At 39.6% G+C, this 22,864-nt stretch overlaps 1 protein-coding gene across 8 annotated transcripts; it reads left to right on the top strand.

Annotated features, from left to right (window-relative positions):
• Positions 1-2,579: 2,579 nt before the first annotated feature.
• LOC110480789 (cell surface glycoprotein CD200 receptor 1-A-like) lies at positions 2,580-21,276 on the top strand. 8 transcript variants are annotated; one of them, XM_085572045.1, is made up of 6 exons: positions 2,581-3,146; positions 14,427-14,543; positions 15,413-15,667; positions 16,521-16,626; positions 17,535-17,586; positions 18,865-21,276. In XM_085572045.1, exons 1-6 carry the CDS (start codon positions 3,059-3,061, stop codon positions 18,985-18,987), a joined length of 741 nt encoding a protein of 246 aa, XP_085428171.1. In that variant the 5' UTR covers positions 2,581-3,058; the 3' UTR covers positions 18,988-21,276. The 8 variants fall into 8 exon arrangements, with proteins under 8 accessions (XP_085428161.1, XP_085428171.1, XP_031359862.2 ...); XM_031504002.3 differs by having other exon boundaries at positions 2,584-3,146; positions 14,229-14,543; XM_085572025.1 differs by having other exon boundaries at positions 2,589-3,146; positions 14,229-14,543; positions 17,740-21,276.
• The last annotated feature ends 1,588 nt before the right edge of the window (positions 21,277-22,864 follow it).

The following is a 22,864-nucleotide window of genomic DNA, read 5'->3' as shown; positions in this document are numbered from 1 at the left end:
ACAGGTTGCCCAGAGAAGCCGTGGATGTCCCATCCCTTGAAGCGTTCAAGGCCTGGCTGGATGGGACTTTGAACAACTTGATCTAGGGAAAGATGTCCCTGCCTATGACAGGAGGGTTGGAAATAGATTATCAAGGTCCCTTCCAACCCAAATAAATCTAGATTCCTAAGAATTCTATGTTATGGGATCCTGGCTCTCAATATATAACTTGGAGAAAAGGCTGCTGTGATTACTCATCACTCCTTGTGGAAAACTTCTGTTTTCTGTCTTGACCTTCTACAGACTTCTCATATCTCACTTCCCAAATTCTGCTGCCCTCAACTAGAAAGTTGCTTCTAAAGTATCTTAATGACGTCTAAAATAATTCTTCCTTACCTAAAGAATATAGCTGTCTAATTGGCTTTATTGTAAAGATCTTCCATGATGACAACTTGAAGTGAGACTTTTCTTGTTTAGAAGAGAGTTTTCTCTCTACCCCATTGCATCTTTTATTTTTTGGGTTTATACAACAATCTTGTATGCAGTACACTACAAGTCTGCACATTTTCTACATCTTAATATCCTCTTGTCTTTGCATCAGATTTGAGCACCGCTTCTTTTACTTTTGAGGCCTGACACTGCTTACATGTTGCCTATTTCTCTCTCCAGTCTTCTTATCTTTACTTACATAAACATATCTTCTTCCTCTCTGTGCCCTTGTCTAAAACACAGTGATGTTTCTGTTCACATGCATTACTAATTCCAAAGTAAATGGTACATACTCAGAAAGTAAACCAGTGTTACTGTGAATAGCACATTGAAAACCTCAAAACAATCAAGAGGAATGTCAAAATCCTATACTGAATGTTAAAAATCAAGTGGATAAAAATACACAGAACACCCTCCCACAAAAAGCAGTAGTCAATGAGATGTTCCTGGGACCGAGCTCATCCATCTGAATTGGTGTTTGGCATTATTTTCTTTATATGATCGTTATCATTCTTTCTTTTACTTATTTAAATAAGACTATAATTCACACTCCTCTGTTTCAGTGAACATCAATGCAGACCATTTTGGAACACCAGCCTGATCAAACAAAACCAGAACACCAGACTGCAGTCATCAGAACAGTTTAAACACGATGCGCAGTTCAAGTGCCTGAGCAGTTCATTTCCTGCCAGCTTTAATCTGTTTTCTGTCTTTTCCTCTTATGTCTCTGTCCTCACTGCTAATTATTCTGACTTGTAGCTTTAATAGCTGAGGCCTTTTCTCTAGCACTGACCACAGAATTATGCTGAGGAAATGCTGTGGCTTAGGAAAGGAGAGGAACCCTTGGAGTTTAAAATTATTGCATCAGTGAGGAAAGGGAGAAACTGATAAAATATTATTTTAAAACAACCCACAAAAGAGTATTCTGAAAAAAACAATCCGCAAACTTATTTTTCAGAGAAAGATGTGGACAACATTCAATTTCTGGTGACAAATACGTAACACAGACTTTTCATCTGAAAAAGCTTCACCCTTTATGCATGCCATCTTTTTATTCTCACTACACCCACAGGCTGGCAACTCTCTTTGCCATGAAGCACCTCCATTTTTGCTGGTACAAAAGTTATGGTACTTGGTGAAAAAAAAATGTAAAAGGGAGGAACCTTATCAAACTTTGAAAACAAGTCTCTGTGCACAAATTGTGCTTCATTTCTTTACAGACTTTTTCTGTAAAAAAAAAGTACCATAAAGTTTCACCAGATGTCACCTGGTGAAATTTCAGCACACGAATTTCTCCACTGGTGCTCAGTGGATAGCCCATCCTCTGGGATAACACATTTAAGCAGTGGGGACAATGGCCAAGCAACTTCACCTGGCAAAAGGAATGAGAATGTGTGAAAGAAACAGCCCTACAGACACTGAGGTCAGAGAAGGAGGGGCAGGAGGTGCTCCAGGTGCTGGAGCAGCGATTCCCCTGCAGCCTGGTGCAGAGATCCACCTGAAGCCTATGGAGGAGCCCCACACTGGAGCAGGTGGATGTCTGAGGGGAGGCTGTGACCACATGGGAAGCCTGCACTAGATTAAGGGCACATAATAGTGCATTGTTTTTTATTTTTGTTGTCCAGAGAAAAATGTGATTTCACCAGTGCTAAAAACAAACAAAAAAATTGCTCAATATTTTGGCTTTTGTACATATTTCTGCCACCTTCAAATTAGATCAGTTTCTAAATAAAAACATAATTTAAATGTGCAGTATCAGTGTTTTATTTTGAAAATATTTATGTTTCCTTGTTTCAGTCCTCCGGAATGTGACATTCTGCCATGTTCCTGAAAACTGTCCCATATTCACATTTTTTTTCAGATTCTGCAAAAAATGAGTTTTGGATTTGTAATATTTTAGCTGGCAGGGCTGGAGATGGAGTAAGGGCCCACCTACAATTTATTTAAGAGTTCACAAGGTCTGAACTTAATAGTTCACGTGAGAAGTGTAGAATTCCATGTGTTAAGTAGGTACTTAAGAGAGAAATAACTGAAAATGTCACTTACAGAGAAGATTTAAGACTGCTTCTTTTTTTTTTTTTTTTTTTTTTTTTTTTTTGAGGAGGAGGAGGAGGAGGAGGAGGATATGTGGAAGTATTTTCTTGGAGGTTGTGCCAAAGACATGATAAAGAAGTAGCAGAAGTAAAAGTAGTGAGAAACATGAAGTATCTCTCTAGTTTCTCAAGACTAAGGTTTCCTTTTTGATATTAAACTCAGCACTGAATAATCTCCTCTCTCTGAACTCTTCTGCAGGGTTTATCTTCACTCATCGGCCTCCTGAGGAGAGCCAATGAACGGAAGGCAGAATTGCTCAGCCTGTTTCCTCAGTGTTTGCCTGGGTTCTCAGCACAGGAAGCTCTGAAAAGTGCTCTGAAAAGCAGAAGGAGGAACCTCTCCAGCTTTGAGGAGCCAGCCAGTCAGGAACATGTACAGCTAAAGGAGAGGCATGGGAAAGGGGGAGAGGAAACACTGACACTGGCTGCTGAGGATATACTGACAGGCAAGAAATGCTCCCCATGACCACAGTTAAGTTGGTGGAGCTGCCTGAGCTATGAAAGCAGGAACCAACATGAAGATTGCTGGGAAGACCATGTATGTTTTTGTGCTGCTCACCATCACCATGGTCATGAGATTAGCAGGTGAGTCTAACTGGCACCAATTGGCCATTGGGATTTAAGAATGGGAAATGTGCACAGCTTCTTTCTTTCTATAAACGCTATAAATAGTTCTGTGGCTTTAATTAAGTGCTAAAAATTATGAAGCACTATTAAGATATGCTTTCCCAATACTCACTCCTTCTCTTCTTGGTGGTCACAAGGCTGCCAAGTATTTTCCCTGTGACTTCCATGTAGGCAACGATGTAGTGACCCTTAGCTGGGAACGGACAATTTGTCACAAATAGCCTTTTCACTAAGACCTCCAAATACACATCATCTGAGAAAATGAGCCTTTTGACACACTAAAAATATGCCTGGGAAAGTGTTTGGGAACTTGAAGCTTTTGGATGTGTAGTTTCTGCTGAAGAGAGGGTGCAGGCACTTTGAAATAGGGCAGGGATCTCTTGGACCTCGCAGAGAAGTAGAAGGTCTCTGATGTGCTGAGAGAGGGGAGAAGGTTCTGGAATTTTGTTCTAAGGGGCATGGCCAGTATCAATATGGGAAAGGCTTTTGTACCAAGGGCAATGGCAGTACAAATTTTCTTTCTTTTACTGTAGTTGACTTTGTTCGAATATAGTTTAACTAGAGCAGTTAATGTTTCCTACGTACTGCTCATTTTCATTTTCAGAGCTTGTGCTCACACCATACAGCAATCCAGGGATTTGATAATGGAACTAAGGATTTGAGGAGCAGTTCCAGAAACTTAAACTGTTTCTGTATAGGAGGAGGAAGGCAGATAGGTCTTAGATGAGATCCAAATTCAACTTTGGACATCTCTGAATAATATGTAACATGCATGGTCCATTCCTATTATGGACAGATAGAACTAAACTACATGGACATGAGTTACTTCGTTCTTATTGGTCTGAAAATAAAAAATATCTCCTTTGTGATATTTTAAAGCAAAATAGATGCAGTCATTGTTAGCAGTGATGGGACACCCATCTATAATGTGTTTGGTGTGATAATGAGGGGTTCTAAATGTTTACCTCAGTGCTACCCACTGGAAAAATTTAAATACTTAATGAACATTATTAAACTTTGGATCATTATCCTCACAACAGGCACATTGATGGTAAAAGATCTATCCCTATTCTCCAGGTATTATCTCAAAAGAATACTGAGGAACCTGCTCAAGTTCATGCAGATTGATTATAATAGCATCAAAGACAGTCTATATTTTTGAAGACAAACAGAATGTTGAAGAAAAAGTGGGGAGACAAAGGGGAATCCTACTGGCAAAATTTATTTTAAAAAATTCACTTTGCTGGAAATATTTTTAAAAACTCCAATGCCAAAAAGTGGGGAGTCCTCACCCTAAGGTATTTGGATTTTAGCTTATTGGTGTCTTGGTTAACCAATTATATTGCCCTTCAAAGAATATAGAAAGAGATTTTCCATTTAAATCTAATTTCAGGCCTGAAACCTCTTTCCTCAACCTGCTCCCAGTAAACAGCAGCCTACATTTGATGGGAAGTTTTTAGCTAGAACTGCTCTTAAACTTGTTTTCCTCGGTATTAGGGTGGGTCTTCTGAGCAAGATCTAGTGGCAAGGGATATTTCCCTTCAGAGATCATAGGCTAAATGTGTGAAGCTGATCTAATGTGTATATTCTGTCCAGATAATTTTAGTCTTCAGTGTTGCATGAAGCTCAGAAGGAACTATGCCCCCCCTACTGAAGACTAGAGCAAGCTACTCTGAAAGAAATAAATAATGGAAAATTTGTTGTATGTAACCAGACTTTATCTCCTTTAACATTTTCCTTAAGATTTCCTTAGCATGTTGTTTTGTGTGACTGGGTTAGCTTTTACCACAGCAGGTGGGGCAGCTCAGAATAAAGGCTGAGGTTGCTTCCTAATTGTCATACCTAGATCTGCCCTCAGGTAGAGTTGGGTAATCAGCTACTGAAGCTGCTGGGGTATGATCTCTACAAAAAATCCTTTTGTGACAATCCTCAGTAACAGCAGTGAAAAAGCCTCAACATTAAAATATTTTGGTAATGCTCTGAAGATTTCTCTAGTTTAACTAAGCACACAGGACACCTCAAGTGGTTGTGTATACTCCAAGGGAGAGTGGTAAGGACAAGACTCTGACAGAGATACCATTTGCAGCACTTGACTGGGTATGTCCTGCCTCTGAAGTTTATCCTGTGTCAATGGATATGTCCAAGTGCTTCCCAGGAAGCTGCAAGAAATCCGTGATCAGTAATGAAATGTGATTCCCTATGGTTGTTCAGTTTCATCAATAGTGAAAAACTGAAGTCGGTGACATTGTGCTGTAATAATAGACTGTGAGGAGAATGAAAGTAAGGTTGATTGACAGAGCAACTGAGCTACAGTTATATATATATAACTTCCTTGAATGCTACTGCTTTAATTTTGTTTCTTTCCTTAATAAAATCAGTACATTCTTTTTCACTAGTGTACCCGTGTTTTATTGCCTTTTGACTCTCTCTGCCCTAGTATGTTTCATTGCATCTGTCTCTGTTGCTTTCTAGTCTAGTTTATGGTGAAATATTGCTCCAAATACAAAAAATCATAGCCTAAGAAATTCTATTATGCTAAACTTACATTTGTCTCCATTTCACTATTTGTTTCTCCTTTGGGAATGTGTGCTGGAATTATTCTGACTTCTTTTACCCTAAAAACATCTGAACCCAAGCAGCCTCTTTTTTTCATCCAAATTCTTTAAAAACAATTCTGTACCATTAGATAAAGCAAAAATTTTCTTAGGACATTTTCTCAGGATATTTTCTCATGTAAACTGCCATAGTATAATCCTCCAAACATATCCTTATGATACCAACATTTTACTTTGCTGTGGTCCAAATGCAGGGTGCATTCATGTTTGAACTTGTCTGATTTCATGGAAAGAAGGAAGTTCAATCTTCCAAATTGACCACTTACTTTGTGACTTATAAAGCAAGCAGATTTTTTTTTTTAACTGTGAGTGCACTTCTAGAGGTACATGGTACTTACAACTCACAGCTAATGTATTTTGTATTTAGAGGTGCAATCATTCTTTAGAAAAAAAGCATAGAGGATTTTCTTATGCTACCTTATCTTGGTTTTGAATAAGACAATGTTGGGATGAAAACTTCAATGCTAAAGGTAAGCACTAAACAAGGTATGACTGAGATTTGAACCATATAAAAATGAGGTCACAAGTATGTTTTCACAGCAGTTTGTTATCTGCTCTCTGCAAAGTATGAAAAAGAAGGCACACAACCTACAGTTTGCAGACAATGATCTATTTTTGTTTAGAATAGTAGGAAAATGCTTTTTAAAGTATAAGTGAAGAGTACTAAGTTTATTTTTCTTCTCATGTGACCAAGAGTAAAAGGCCAAGTTCAGCACATAGAGCAAAATATAAAACAATCTGTATCTGTTTCTACACTGAGATCTGGAAGCACTTTGTCACACATGGTGTCACAGTGCTACTCTGAAGGCAATACTACCCAAGGTGCTTTGACATCCAGTGCAAATCCCTTTTGCCCTCATCCATTCCAGCTCACATTCTGCAAAGAGGAATATTTACTTACTTTGCACAGTTCAGAAGTAGCAAAGTTCAAAGTTTACAGCCAGACTGCTATGCTATGTGACAATTTATTAAGTTCAGTGATGATCTATTATCACCTGAGGATTTGGCCAACAGTGTTTGTTCTCTAAACTGCATGACTCTGACACATCATTTAAACACCAATTAATTTCTTCATTTAAGAAATGTAAAAATGTACCCATCCTTTTTTTTTTTCTTTCCTACAGTCATATTATATTGAAATATAACCTATTTACATGAGGCTATATCACTGAATCACTGGATCAAATTGCTGGCATTGTATTAGAAAACTCTTTTCATAAACAATTTGAGCACCAGAATAAGCAGCCATTTTACCGAAAAGCTGGTTTGATACTGATTAAGGCGTGAGTCTGTATTCTACTTTCCAGTCAAAATTTGTTGTAGTACCTGTTTTTATTATTATGACATTTTTAGCTGCTGAATTTCAGCACACATCTAACAGTCTACTCATCAAAGTCAACTCAACTGGTTCTTTTTGTGTGATAGATCAATTCTCTACACTAATAACACTGTGTTCTTCCTTCTTTCAACAAATTTCCTCACACACTGCTGATACAGCCAATGCCATTAGTAAAATAGTTAAGTAGAATGACAGCAAAAATAATCTGCTGAGAAATATTATCAGCAAGCTACCTTAAAACTGGCACCACCATTTAACTGCTTTTTCTTTCTCTCCTTAACCCAGCTCTTTCTCCATCGTGTAGTTGTCCCTTTACTCTTTCAGCTTAATCTTTTATCAAGGAGACACTGTATCAAACACCTAAGTGTTTGTAAACATCTCTACCTAAGTGAGCTTTAGCATCTTTTCATTGCCTTCAAAATCAGCTGTCTTGAAAGACTGCTTGAAAAGGTACTGGAGAAAGCTTAAGCAAAATGAAAGATCATAGAAAAATTACACACTAGGAACTGGCAACTGCAGAGGTATATTCCACCTTGAGACAGAAGACTGAAACCTTGAGATCACTACTGACTGTTCTCAGTGTCCTCAGCCCTCTGCAAGATATAATGTCATGTTGAAGTTTGCAATCTTAAAAAATCCAGCCATTCTATGAGCACTTCATCTTGTAAAACCAATGGCAAAGAGCATGAGATTACTATCTCAGTTTGTATGAAGCAGCAAGAAAGAATAATAATACTTAATAGTTTTCTTGGTCGCAAGAAAAGTACTGCAAGTGGCATGGTAGTGGTGACAGAAAAAAAAATGTGTTAAAAGAAGAACAAAATAACAATTTGAGTATGAGGAAGAAAGGAATTTTGAAGATAAGGGAAAAGCCTAACTAGAATGAAAAGAGAATAGGATATCTTTTCAAGGAATAATGAGAAGTATGGGTAAAAGAGTATGAGTGTGATACTAGCAATAAGGTATAAGTCTTTTAATGTGTCCTTTTAAAGATACATCCACGCTGAAAAAGCTGTGATTTAGGTTTCAAGAAACAGAGTAATGTGAACTTAGGTCAGCTATTTGATGTGTTTCTATAATGAAATTTAAAGTAGTCTAACTACTTGCCTCTCACCTGAAACACAGGGGTGGTTTTTAGCCTACACTCCATCCTGTGCTGTTGTGACTATGTTTTCACAGTCACAAAGCTATGCTATATAAGAATCTGTCAGTACATCAACAATTCCTACCCTAATACAAAGCAGTTCTATTTATCTTTAATTTCATTCCAGACAAATTTTGCTGGGTGTCACTAGAACTCTGTAGCAGTAGAAGGGGAAAACAGATGCAGAACACAGACTTGTATCTGAACTCTTCCAAGCATCCAGTGCTGCCTTTTTGGTTATGACTTGCTGTGACTCATATACTACATTCATTCTAAGATACATTTAGTCATTGGCTGTGGCATAATCATTGTTTCAGTTCATTTTATCTTTAAATTTAATACCTACAAGGGGTGTAGGGGGAAGATGCATCAAAATGGTCTGATAAATTTTTATTGTAAGAAGTAAAGAATCAACAGGATGTCTGAGAAATATGTCTGAGAAAGTAAAGTTGTCTCTTTATAGTGCAAAAAGCTCTTTAACAGTTAAATTTTGCAAGAGGCTGTCATGGAAATTGAGGTAATAGAAATTTCTACTGTGGTTTAAAACATGCTATGAAGAATAACAGAGGCTGGAAATATTTCGTGTTTGAAAGCACCCAAAAGCATTTTCAACCTGTGTAACTGTCTCTGATTTTGCAGTGATTCCCCTCAAAAGTTTAGTGTCTTTACAATCAAATGTTCCTGTTTTTAAAACCTTTATTCTTTTAGTGTGAGAAAGTCTCTGAGAAATAGGAGAAATGACAAAATAAGTGATGCTGAAAAGAAGCTGGTACAATTAGTTATTCATGAGAGTTGTCCAACATGCTGCATAAACCACACTGAAAAAACCAGAGCAAAGCTTTCCCCCCAGTCTTTTCAAATTACAGTAACCTTACAATGACAACAATAACCAGCACAGTTTTGAAACACAAATGTGAACTCCACAACCGAGTTTTTTTTCCATAAAAGTGGAATCTGTCAGTGTGTTGGAATGTGCACTCAGTGCACTGCAAAAGAGCTTGAGAACCTTCTCAGACATGGCTTGAAGTCTTCTGCAACAGTCAAGCAGAGACAATAAGAGATGGCAGAATTAGATAGATTTCAATCAAACTGGAGAACTTCAGTCTAAAGGCCTGCTACTATCAAATGAGCCTCCAAGGTGAAACCTGATCACAGTGGATTTGCATTCACAACCAAAATAAAATGGTTCAGTCTGGTGCTGTACAGAGCTCCCGGAACCTGACTCCTCTGTTTTCTACATCAGTGTGACAGACAGCACATACTCCTGGTTTCCTGAGCTCTGCTCTTTCTGGCTAACAGAAAAAAAATTTGTTGTTTACCAGAGTCAACTCAGTTGTGAAGAACATGACTGAAAATGAGATGTTATTTACAATAATTATGTGACCCTTCATTTCATCTCTCTTATGTGCAATGAAATAGTTAAAAATGCTGACATTTAATTACCATCCCATAGCACTGCACCAAGATGAGCTCCATAGCTCACATCTCTTGTTCTCTGCAGGCCCACAGAGGTTGAGGTCTTGCTGCACTAATTATCCCCTTTTCCACCCACAGCAAGCTGTCAGTTCAGCTCAACTGTAAGATGAGATTTCACCTCAAGAGCTGTAGCTCTGCAATATTAATTAACTGGATAGTTTCAGAGCCTTTGAGTAGAAAAATGCTGATGTGGATGCCATATATCTGCCGTAAATGCACTGGTTATAAACCAATTGGTTATCACAGAGGAAACAGCAGCAAATTACTTTTAGCCACTTTTCAGCATGAAAAGACCATTCCAGAAAACAGTGGTGTGGTGAGAGGTCTGAATTAAAACTTGCAGCAGTAAACATTTTCTCTTTAACAGAAATGGAATACTGTAATGGCTTTTGGCAGGGAGAGAACTAATTTTCTTCATAGTGGTTTCCATGAAGCTGGATTTGTGCTGGAATCTATGTTGACATCATAGGGATGTTTTGAGCAATGCTTACACAGAGCCAAGGCCTTTTCCGATTCTCCCATCACCACTGAGTGGACAGTGGTCCAAAAGAGCTGGGAGGGAACACAGCCAGGACAACTGACCCCAGCTGGCCATAAGGATATTCCAGACCATGTAGCATCATGGCCAGTACATAAAACTGGAGGAAGAACAAAGAAGGGATGCTCGGAGCTATGATGTTTGTCTTCCCAAGTCATCATTGTGCATGATACAGTCCTGCTTTCCTGGAAATGGCTGAACACCAGCTGCCCTTGGGATGTTTTGTTTTTCTTGTGTGATAGCTTTTGCTTTACTTATTAACCTGGGAGTTTTCTCACCTTTCTGATTCTCTTCCTATCCCACTGTAGGGGAAGTCTGCAAGAGTGAGCCTGTGGCTGTGTGGGGCTCTGTTGCCAGCTGGGATTAAACCACAAAAGACACTTCAGTTTGTTTAGTTCTCCTGCAGAGTAGACATACAGCCTCTAGGTTTAGTGAAATTCCTAGAGGAAAGGGGAGATTGCACCCTCCATCAGAGCTGCTGAGTACATATCCAAGAGCACAGGCTGGGGCAGGCAATGTAAGGAGGACAAAGAAAGCAGATCAGAGACCTTGGCAAAGTGCTTGATTGTAGCAGACCCACAAGAAGTCATGGAAGTGAGGGAAAAGGAGCTCAGATGTGATCATGTAAAAATGTGCAACCTGACAATTCAGCAAAAGCATGTGGAGTGGAAAAGAGGACTGAGAGAAAGAACCTGTTCTTTAGGGATAGAAGGAGCAGAGAAGATTTATTTTCATGTCTTTTACTTTCATGAGTAAAGCCCGCAATTCTGTGTCCCCTGCAGACCTGTCACTTTATGGTGTATTGATTGCTGTTATAATAAAATATACTTTTAGATACTTAGATGGCTTTTGGTATGCTCATTAGAAAGAGAAAGTAGAAAATATCAAACTTCAGCCCAATGAGAGGTCTTACCAACATCTTCAAAGTGGTGGAAATGCCAAGGCTGACCAGGAAGGATAGGATAGGGATTATGATAATTTCTATTTAAAGAACTGCTTCTGTGCTTGGGGATCCCATAGATATTTACATAGTGACTTCTGGGAATATACATTTTGGATTGCTTTGGAATAAAGCCAGCTCTGTGGTAAGAACTAGTGAATTTTGACATTTCCTGAGATTATATTTTACTTTGAAATAGAAAGTTCATCAGAAACTTCCATGGAAATGGATGACATTATTCTTCATGGTTTGGAAGTTCCCAATTAAGTATTACCCAGGCCCAGTCCTAGTTTGCTTGTGAGTCACTTCAAAGTCACTTCAGAAATTCAAATTAACCAAACCTTGAAGGAGTTTTTGGCAGACACATTCTTTGGTAAAAGAAATCAAAAGATCATGTTTCTAGCAGCATGAACCAAAAAAAAGCAAATCAAGAAAGAAAATTCACAATTAATGTTTACACTAATGCTGCTTACTTGCACTCTAGCAATAAAAGAGGGCAGTAAAGGGAGGACAGTTTAACCTTTTCTAATAATAAGACCTCTGCGCAAAAGTATGAAGGTATGTGGATAAGATGAGCAAGAAGATTTTTTTACTAATTAATGTGTCATCTGGGGAAAATTCTTGACATACTTAAAGTCTTCTGAATCGATAACAAGATACAGGGGATTTCGTGAGCCTTCTACAAATCTTCTATAAACCTAAAATTTTATTTAAAGTTGATTCAGCAGATTTTAAGCTTTCTGATGTGGTTTCTTATTTGAAGTGAATGGTACCTGATTTATTCAGAGGAGAATATGACACAAAGGCATAGCAAAATGCACCACTTTCACTGCCTCTTTCTTTACAGCCTTGAAGCATGAAAACCCATTGTGTTGGGGAATTTTGCATTGCAATGAGCTGCTTGGGAGATGCTGAGTTGAAAATCAAATAAAATGCTGCTGCTTTAATATGTAAATGAGAGTGAACACAGTTCAATATGCACAACACTGTCGTTCTTGCTCAACATTTGCAAACATTATCCGAAAAACCCCCATCTCCAACACACAGGTGGTTTGAGTGCTTAGGTTTGCTTAGTCATTTTCAGATGAGGTCAGGCATACTCTGCATGATTTGGAGCTCTGAGGCTCTCAGCGATGTTAAACTGGGAGAGGAAACACTTTGTTGTCCAGTTCTCAGAGGCACTCCTTGAACTCACCCAGAAGCTATCACTAGACAGAAGGCTTCTTTCAGTTCTGCTCCTGGTAAAATCATCTGAGTTTAAAACGCACACCTCACATTTTCTTGGAATGCCATTGAGGAGGAAAACACTTCTCATTTAAAAACACCTCTAGAGTAATAATGCATCACAGAATACTCTTCACCCAAAGGATATTACTGCTCAAAATGAAAAGGCAAAAACATTTGAAAGAATATATAAGAAGTTAAAATGCAGTGAAGTGTGTTCATTTTGCAAGTCAGAAATAATTTCTCTAGAAAACAGTCAAATAAAACTGAAAAAAGTTGAGTTGGAATGGTTCATTCACCTAGATTGAAGAAGATAATGAGATTTCAGACAATATTAGTAAGGTAAAACCAAGTGTAGTTTTCGCAAAGAGGCTAATAGTAATGATTTGTCTACTCACTTAAAGTTGATGCTCATTAAGACCACTTCTTATAGTACTGTGAATGTTTAAGAACTGGGTTTCAAAATGTGCTGGACAGCAGAAATAATATCATTCCAGATCTGGGTAGGGAGTAGCGAAACCCAGCAAAGTCAGATCTTGTACCATGGAGGAAGACAGACAAGGGTTTGACTAATTAATGCAAAAATTAAATCTTCTAATTCATTGCATATTCCAGATGCACTTTCAAATGCAGCTTCAGTGTATTTGCTTGTAAGCTTTGGGGAGGGGGTTAGTATTTTTTTAATAACTTGCAAAAAACTTATTTGTCAGTACCAATAAGATTGGATAACTTGAGGTGTCTGTCCAGATTAATGCAGGTTTTGAAAGTAGTACTCTGATTTTCTCCTCACACAAGGCTTTCAGACTAAAACCATTACTCAGCCAAAAAAAAAAGAGCAACTTGTGTCCCACCAGTGACACAGAGAACTGAGAGATCAGTGATTTACTGTCCCAAAGTTTAATGGCCACCTACTAAAAGAGGAAATGAGTGAAGTGCTAAATAGAGGTTTGTTTGGACTACAGCTATGGGTATTATTCCTATAAACCCATTAATTGTGAAGTTTCATTCACAAACATTGTGAAATCAAGGGATTGCTTGCTTTTCACTTCAGCAGAAGCCAGAGGACACAAAAGTCCCATTTCCTCAGCTACTCTTCACACTGGATTATAACCTCACTCTTTCTTTCTCTCTTTTTTCCTCTCAGTCTCACAAGTGCCTCACAAAAGAGGCTGCCTTTGTACATGGAGGCAACACTAATGCACGTATAAGAAAACCCTGAGACATGAGGCAAATCCTTCCCTCCTACACAGAACAACACCAGTGTTATGTGCACCTGTGTAATACCTGAGAGGTGTAGACAAGGCCTTTGCACACAGTGTTGGATTTCACATGAATGCAGAAGTAAAAGTTTATTTTGTTGGCAGCGACAGTTACAGAGAAAAGCCACTGTCATGTGGCCAGAGGCAATAGTCATATTTCTGTATTTTAGGTCCTGTGAGCAACCCACAGGAGGATTTGCTCACACAAGGAGAGTCTTTGGATGTGGAAATGCTGAAGACAATGGACAGGAGTAGAGTCTTCCTCCAGTATCCAGTCTTACACACTAAGATGACCCTCAGTGGGAAATTGGTATTGCAAGCGTTGGCTGTGATAATCCAGAGCTGATAATCCATAACCCACAGCTGTAGTGAGAGATGACAGATAATGTGCAGATGAGCACAGCCATGGCCTCACACTTGTTTGTAGCACTGCAGACATTTCCCTGTGAAGTCCAGACCACAACTCCTGGGCTCCCCCTCACACATTCTCTTTTTTTCTCCTCAGGGAACAACTCCTCAGTGTTAGTGATGACTGTAGGTAACAGCTCAGTTCTCACCTGCCCTCTCAAAGGAAATATGACTATGCTAAAATGGACAATAACCCCCAAGGCTGGAGGCCCTTGCATCTTGGTATACAGGGTTGATACAAACAGGACACACAGAACAAACTGCAGTGACAACATAGACTGGACATTCCGAGCAGGTCTGCCTCCTGCCCTTGAGATACGGCAAGTGGGAATCACCCAGGAGGGAAATTACAGCTGTGAAATGGCAACAACAGAAGGGAATTTCCACAACACCTACCACCTGACTGTGCTGGGTAAGGAATGTGAAAAGGTGCAGCTGTTTTTTTTAAACTAAAGAGTGGAGGGCGAGATTAGATATTCAGTATTGTGAGGGCAGTGAGGCACTGGAACACTGATTGTCCATAGAAGCTGTAGAAATCCCAGCATTAAAGGCCAGGTTGGTGAGACTTGAAGCAACCCAGTCTTTTGGAACGTGTCCCTTTGCACAGCAGGGTGGTTGGAACTAGAGGATCTTTAAGGTCCCTCCCAACCTAAGCCATTCTGTGATTCTTGCTGGGATAAACTCATGCCTTTCATTGGGAGTATCTCTGTGTCTCCTTTCTCCTTATTCCCCATAACTCTTCTCCCTTCTGCTGTTCCCTTTCTCCACTGTCTAGTTAGAAAAGACAGGTGTGAAGCAATTTCCCGTGTACACACAGAGGATATGAGCTCATCACAGAGCTGTGATGAGGCTCAGCTGGATGGGGGAAGAGTTGTGCAAAAGGGAAAAAGAGAGTGGTTCTTCCTCTCTTGTGTTTTGGACCCACATTGCTGCAATGGCATGGCATGGGATGGGATGGGATGGGATGGGATGGGATGGGATGGGATGGGATGGGATGGGATGGGATGGGATGGGATGGGACGGGAAGGGACGGGACAGGATGGCATGGCATGGCATGGCATGGCATGGCATGAGACGGGATGGGATAGCATGGGATGTCATGGGGTGGGATGGCATGGCATGGCATGGCATGGGATAGGATGGGATGGGATGGGATCTCCAGCCTTATTCTCCTCTTTTCACTGGGTTCAGTTTGGGTTCATTTTGGGTGGAGAACAAGAGCAGCCCAGCCCAGCTATGCCAGAGTAACTCTATGCATGTCCCCTTGCTGGTGCTCTGCAGCCCCACCGAGGCTGAGCCTGTCCTGTGATGAGCAGGGCAGCCCCGTGTGCGAGGCAGCAGTGGGGAAGCCGCCGGCTCAGCTCTTGTGGCTCCCAGAGAGCAGCTCCCCTCCAGAGGAGAAGTGCCACGACAATGGGACAGTGACTGTTCTCAGCAAGTTCATGGTGTGTAGCCCCAATGTCACCAATGTGACCACCTGCATGGTGTCCCACCCAGCTGGGAACTGGAGCCAGTCCATATCCTGCTGTGCCTCAGGTGAGCTTCCCTTTTTATGTGTGATCAAACTCCTGTTCAGCTTTCTCAGCTCTTTTTCCTTCTAGGAAGGAAAGTCTCTAAAAGATACAGAAACCCTCCGTGAAGCTCTATAAAAGACAAGAGTATCATCCCTAACTGCCTTTGCCCAGAAACATCACTGGACACTATTTCCTAATGCTTTCTTCCCTAAGATATATATATATATATATATGTATATATACATATACATATTTATTTTTATATATATATATATATATATATTTATATATATATATATATATTTTTATATATATAAGTATGGTAGTATTCTTTTGGTAGTGGAAATGTTTTTGGAAACAGAGAGAAAGCAGTCATGATCTTTGTGTTCAAATGATCATTTGGAATGAGAATATTAGAATTTTTTTTTTTTTATTGCAAGTTTTTCTGTCATGGAAGACAGATGGAGAGCCAAGTCTCGAGTGGCTAGTAGAAAACAATACATTTCTTCATTCCAAGTTGTGAGGGTCATACAGTGTATGACTTGGGTTCTAGTCTTTGGTTTTCTTGTTGCTTTTGAGAATATATATGACTAATGAGAAATGATGAGTCCTTGAGAGGAACTCAGGTGTGGCTTAGTGAAAATATATTATGAGTGGCCACTTTGAGATTTGCGGAATCTACTTTTGCCTCTGATACAGACTCCATTTGTGTTTCTCAGCATTTTCATTACTAAGTTTCCCTTCTGCTGAAGGACATGCTATTTGTTTTACAAGCATGCTGAAGATGCATGTATGTGCTAAATCAACTTTAATCTTCTACTGAAATAATACAGAAACTGAGAAGAAGATATAACAGACTGTCTCGTTATGTTTAGAGAAAACCAACACCAACGTTTTCCTGTATGCCTGCATCATTACTTGTGTTCTGATCAGTATCACCTTGTTGGCTGTCATATGCTATTTCAAGCTCCACAGTGGTAGGTATGTATGCTAAGGTGCTAAGGAAAAATTGTCTAGTGATAAAATAAATTTTAAAGTACTCTTTGTGTCTTGAAATCATATGATTCTGTCAGTCTGTGCCCCAAATTAGCTACATCAAATATTTCTGTACTGCAGACACTATGCACTGTGCCTTGCACACATCTTCACTGAATAATGCCCCTGAGTAAAATATAAATGGGAAAAAGTTGGCCAAGGACCCTGATTGCATTGCCTCCTAAAGGGAAACACTTCATTCTGATAGGAATCTGTGAGAGTAAATCTTCTTCAGATACTGTCACAGTCTGCCAGTATCTCTCTCAGTTAGGTCAGGGCATTGGTTCTGCTGCCTAATAAGTTCCACTAAATTCCAGAGGACAGAGCAATGCCAGTCTGCCATATGAACAAAAGGGACAGTAGATTCTATCTGTATTTATTAAAAATTTCCTTCAGTGAAGCTGGGCTGTAGTCCCTTTAGGATTTCATATGAAGAAAAAAAAGTAGTTCTGAGGAATACCTATAGAAATAATTTGTGGAGTGAAGGCTGAATTAGCACCTCTACTGAAAATCTCACCTAGGTTCCTCATTTGCCTGTTACAAATTGTTTTTCTCTCAGACCTCTTCCTTCAGAGGTGAAGAATTCGATCAATAACATTTCATTAACTGCAAAATGTATATCCTTACAGAGGGCTTTGATTCTAAGCTGCTTCCATTTTATGTATAAGCACCCACAAACATAAGAAAAGACCTCTTAAGGAAGGTAGGGTGATATAATTTCAGGATCAAAAGTCAAGGTGAGAGAGAAATGAGGTTTTACTCTTAAAGAAAAAGAAATGTTTCATAAACTTTTGATCAAAGAAACCAATCTGTGATCCAGGCAAACATGTTTTAATACTTTTCTTTTTTCATAGACCATGCCACAAAACCAAACCTCCTGAAATTGCTCCTATACATTCCCAACAGGTAAGGAGAATGATGCAAATTAGACCACCACCAAATCATGGTGATTTTGGTAGCCCTGGAAACATGATCAGTGAAAGGAAAACATTAGATTTTTACTCTCAGCTTTCAGCAAGCACTACTGTGTCTGATATATTTAATCCTGGCTCTTTATAGGATGAAGCGAAGCTTATCTTCACCATAACTTTGACTTGGAGCAAACACCAGAAGTGTGTTCCAACAGCAAACACTTGACTAAAGCCATCCTTTAATTTTAACAAGGAGTCAGTCCCACCACATTTCCCTTGTCATATCAGATACTCTGACCACAACTGCTCTCCAAATAATAGTCAAGAAGGGAGACAATAGCATGGGTTGGAGGATATTAAGAAAACTATTAGTGAACAAGAAGATTAAGCAACAAGATTAACAGACACCAAGAGAAAAAGAATATCCCTTTTGGTGTCCAGAATGAAAATTGTGTGAATTTTGAAGGCCACTCTTTATCTTGAATGGTCAATCCACAATCAAAGAAACAATCATAGTCAAGACATTGGAAGGAGAACTGAGCTGCAAACTGGGAGATATTTTTGTATATCCTATGTTGTTAGAAGCTTCCTGTGTAGCTGAGCAATTCACTTGTAAGCTCTGTCTCTGTTCTCTGCTGCCAAATCCAAATAACAGCATCTCTACGCAGACAAGATGTGTTACTATTATATTGGATCTGTGCACCTACATTATACACTAGACTCAAATTCTATCATCAACTTTAAAAGATGCTTCAGTTTCTGGAGAGACTTAGTCAATTCTATTTATTAGTATTCCTGCTGTTCTGCTGCCCTCCCTCCCAGCTGTTGCTGGCAGACATAGTTGCATTTATGTAAAATAATTGCTCACGTACCAGCATTTTTGCTGTCATGTCATGGGACTTTCATCAGCATGTCTGTAGACTGAAAGTGCAGACTGATTAGAAATGAATCAAGGTCAAGAATCCAGCATATTATTTGCTCTTTCTAGAGAATTAGACCCTAATAAAATTTTTTTCAGGCCAACAAAAGTGGAATAGAAGGGAAGATAAAGGAGGAAAGGGAAACAATACCTCAGTTTCACCCTCCAAATCTTTGCTAGAAACAGCAATCCATGTTCCCTGGTAGAAAAAGAAATAGAGAGGTTTAGTTGAAGTGGAGTAAATATGAGAGCACTATTTCCCAGTTATTTTCTTCAGTCCAGATGAAAGATTTGCAGAGTCTTGCCAAGCTAAACTCCTCCTTGTATTCACAGTTTTTGGTTTTGTTTTGTTAGGATGACACAATGGAAGTGGAACCTTATACTACTTATGTGCAGAAGGAAAATGTAATTTACAACTCAGTGTCTGATCTGACAGTGGGGCAGAATCTTCCACAAGACCTGTGTCCAGGAACATGAATGATTCAACAACACCAGAAAAGGAAAGAAATTCTTTATAGAAGACTGGTTATAGAAAGAAACTTCTCAGAGGATTTGTTCAGATTTTGGGGCAGCATAGGTCTGTTCAAACACCTCTGCTTGCTGATGAGTCCATAGTTCTTTTTTTCTCCCTGTTTTGCTTTCCTCCTTGGGAAAATGTGTTATTCCTTGGGAAGATGTGACTGATCACACACCGTAGTGTTTCCTGAAATAGAAGTTGTGACCACTCTTCCCTTCGTTGTTGTTGCCTTGGGATGTTAGTTCTGTCAGTCACTTGTAGTTGTTACTTTGATGCACCTGACACTATGATGTACACATTTGGGAGACCAGAGTGTTCTGTCTGAACTGAAAAAAAAACACTCTTCCACCAACAGCCACTTTTTTCTAATACATATATTAGTAACACATGACCTGTTGACCTACTGATCATCACTGAGTACCTCAAATCGCAGAAGATAATGGCAGGGAAGACTTAGTCTGAAAATGGAAATAAGGGATAAATTTAGAAGGTCCACTAAGAAGGAGACTGCACTAGCATGACTAATCGACTTGTTAGGTTCATATCCAGTATTTCGAGATGCCATTATGGGGTGCCATCCAGAACAATCTGGACAAGGTTGATAATGGGAATCTCATGAGATTTAACAAGACCAAGTGCAAGGTGCTACACCTGTGTTGGGACAACCCCTAGTATCAACAGTGACTGGGGCATGAACAGATTGAGAGCAGCCCTGCTGAGAAGGACTTGGGGTGGATGAAAGGCTGGCCATGACCCAGCAAAGTCCACTTGCATCCCAGAAAACCAAACGTGTCCCAGGCTGCATCCAAAGCAGTGTGGCCAGCAGGGGAAAGAAGGGATTCTGCTCTTCTGCTCTGCTCTTGTGATACCTCACCTGCAGTGCTGCACCCAGCTCTGAAGTCCCCTGCACAAGCAGGACATGGACCTGTTGGAGCAGATCCAGAGGAGGCCATCGATATGATTAGAGGGATGGAAAACCTCTCCTATGAGGAAAGGCTGAGACAGTTGGGATTGTTCAGCCTGGAAAAGAGAATGCTTTGGGGTGACTGAATTGTGGCATTCCACTAGAGAGGAGAACCTGCAAGAAAGACAGAAACGGACTTTTACAAGAGCATGCAGTGACAGGGCAGCGGGGAATGGATTCACACTGAAAGACAGTAGGTTTAGATATTAGGAGGAAATTCTTTCCTTTGAGGGTGGTGAGACACTGGAGCAGGTGCACAGAGAGGCTGTGGATGCCCCACCCCTTGATGTGTTCAAGGACAGGTTGGATGGAGCTCTGAGCAACCTGGTCTAGTGAAAGGTAAATGTGCCAGTGCCTGGGGGTGGACCTTGATTGTGAGGAACTGCATTGACTTGTTTGTTCATCAGAAGTATGAAATTAGGATAAAAGGGGGGGAAGTCGGGACATGGAATTTGCAGGCTTGACTGGTAACCACAAACAAAGATTGTGAAAGATTTTGCAGGACTGGCTGGAACTGATAACCGCAGTGGAAACCCATTGTTGCTGGAACTGATAACCACGGTGGAAGGAGACCCATCACCCCCACTTATGCAGGATAAAAAGGGACTGAAGAGAAGGAAAGGGGGTCAGCTTTTGGCGGAACACTGTCTCCGCAGCTGCACCCAGCGCTGTTTGCTTGCTATGGCTTGCTGTAATTAATAAAATTATGAATTGATCTTAAAAGGCTGAATCAAATTATTCACCTCAATTTATAACATTGATGATCTTTGAGGTCCCTTCCAATCCAAACCACTTTATGATTTTGTGATTTCCATTAAATATGTTCATTCTGTGTTTCAGATCACTGGTATGATTATTTTTCTATAAGATTCCATGAAGATATTGTATTCTTCTCTTTCTTAAAAGTATAAGCATTAAGATATTGTAAAATACTTACGTTACTCAAAACCCATAGTCTACTTTAACCAAAAACAAACATAAAATATTTCATAAAACAAAACAAATACAAATATATCTTCTGTAAGTGTGCAATAATGTTTGCAAAAAAAAAAAAAGAAAAAGTTTGCTAATTGTAGTAATATTTATTTTTACTACCAAAACTGAAATTTTGTTTCATTTGTATGTCTAGATATTTTACTGATATTCTTTTCAATGTACTTGCACATTCACATTTTTTGTATGCAAATTAGCTTTGTATCTTATTGTGTCTCATTTTGAGGTGACTTATTCTTACCTTCACAAAATATCCCTTGGGGATAAGTAAAATAAATTTTCCTCTATATAATAGCAGTTCTCAATTTTTTTTGATTGATGTCTTTCTAGCTAAAGTATGAACTAACTTTACAGTAAGAGTAAAGAAATATGTTTATAAACCTCTGTTGACTACCTCTTATTTCAGTATTTTAAAAGACTGGGTAAGTGGTCTGATTGCAACATCAGAAGAACTGGATTTTTCCTTTAGATTTAGAAATATCTATTGACACACATTGTTAGAGCTTTCTTTTGAGCTAAGCTCCCAAGGACTATGACACAGTGCTTGGAAAACAGAATTCTAAACTGACTGCAGTTCCTAAATGTATTACTCACGTGAACTGATACAGTTGGTTATTTACTCTCACTCTAGCAGCTATCAAACAGCCACTCTTGTCCAGGTGCCCTCTGCAAGCAAGTATTGCTTTTCTCCATTTCTGCATGTCATTTTAGAGTGGAAGGGATCAAAGCTGAATATCAAGCAGCTACAAACAACTTTTAAAGGAACTTCAGTTTCCAGTGACTGACCAAGGAAGAGAGCCAGTCAACACAGGCATAATCCTCTGAAATTCCTCACTTAAAATTCTTATACTGACCAGAGATCTTTTTTTCTTACTCAAAAACAGAGTGCCATCACTTCTTAAGGCTTTTTTTTCTGTGGGCTGGAAAGTCTTTTATGTTGTTCAGTGTTCATCAGCTCTTGAAGGTAAATTGTCACCAGTTTACAAGCAAGATGTATTATATTTACAGAAGTGTATCACCTGCTAACCTACTGTCTAGCTGTAGGGTTTTATCATCCTTCACAGGCCTATCACACTGGGCCAAATCACATAAGTTCCACACCTGGACATTCCTAAGTTGCTAATTGGTTGATTTATTTTCTTTGTCCTTTACTTTGTTACACATTCACACCTGCTATGGGCAGAGAACAGAATTTTAGTTTGTGACTATGATAAATAATATTGAGTTAAGAATCTTATGTATACACACATATATATACACATGCACAGAATTCTGAAGCAGAGAGTCCCTTTGTGCACTCCTCTTTCTCCCTCAAGGTGCTTGCTGCTCCTCTGTGCACTGTGCTGCTGCTGTGGTGCAGACAACCTCCACACTAAAGTGCTGTGTTGGCTGATTCTTAGCAGTCAGGCCAGCCTGCCCTCTAAACTCCCCAGGATGTTGCAAAGTCACAGGAAGAAAGTCAGCAGCTTTTCAGCTCATCCCGTACAGAAAGGTTTTGGCTTTCACCACATTTACCAATGCTCTATCTCATGCCGCAACACTGAATTTTGGTAAATTTGCATCTTGCACTTTTACTGCTCTATTTTATCTTCACACACACGTTTCGGTCTCCTGACAGGTTATAACTGACATTCCTGCTCTAAACAAGCAGTTAATGCTCACAGTTATCTTATGACTGTAGAGAGTCCCGAGCACCCAGCTCACACGCGCAGCACAGCTGTGAGCTGATTCTCTGCTGCTGTGCATCCAGAGGGCAGCTGCTCACCTCTTCTTCAGGATGGCAGTGGACTACTAAAAAATGGATGCACTACAAATCCTGAGGCTGAACATAGCTTCTGTACATGCATCAATTTCTGTGTCTCTAACTGGAAATTGTTTCA

This window comes from Lonchura striata, chromosome 1 (genome assembly GCF_050655825.1).
Source record: "Lonchura striata isolate lonStrDom1 chromosome 1, ASM5065582v1, whole genome shotgun sequence".
NCBI lineage: Eukaryota > Metazoa > Chordata > Aves > Passeriformes > Estrildidae > Lonchura > Lonchura striata.
The sequence above is the reverse complement of the archived record's forward strand: the minus strand, read 5'-3'. Positions and strand labels throughout refer to the sequence as shown.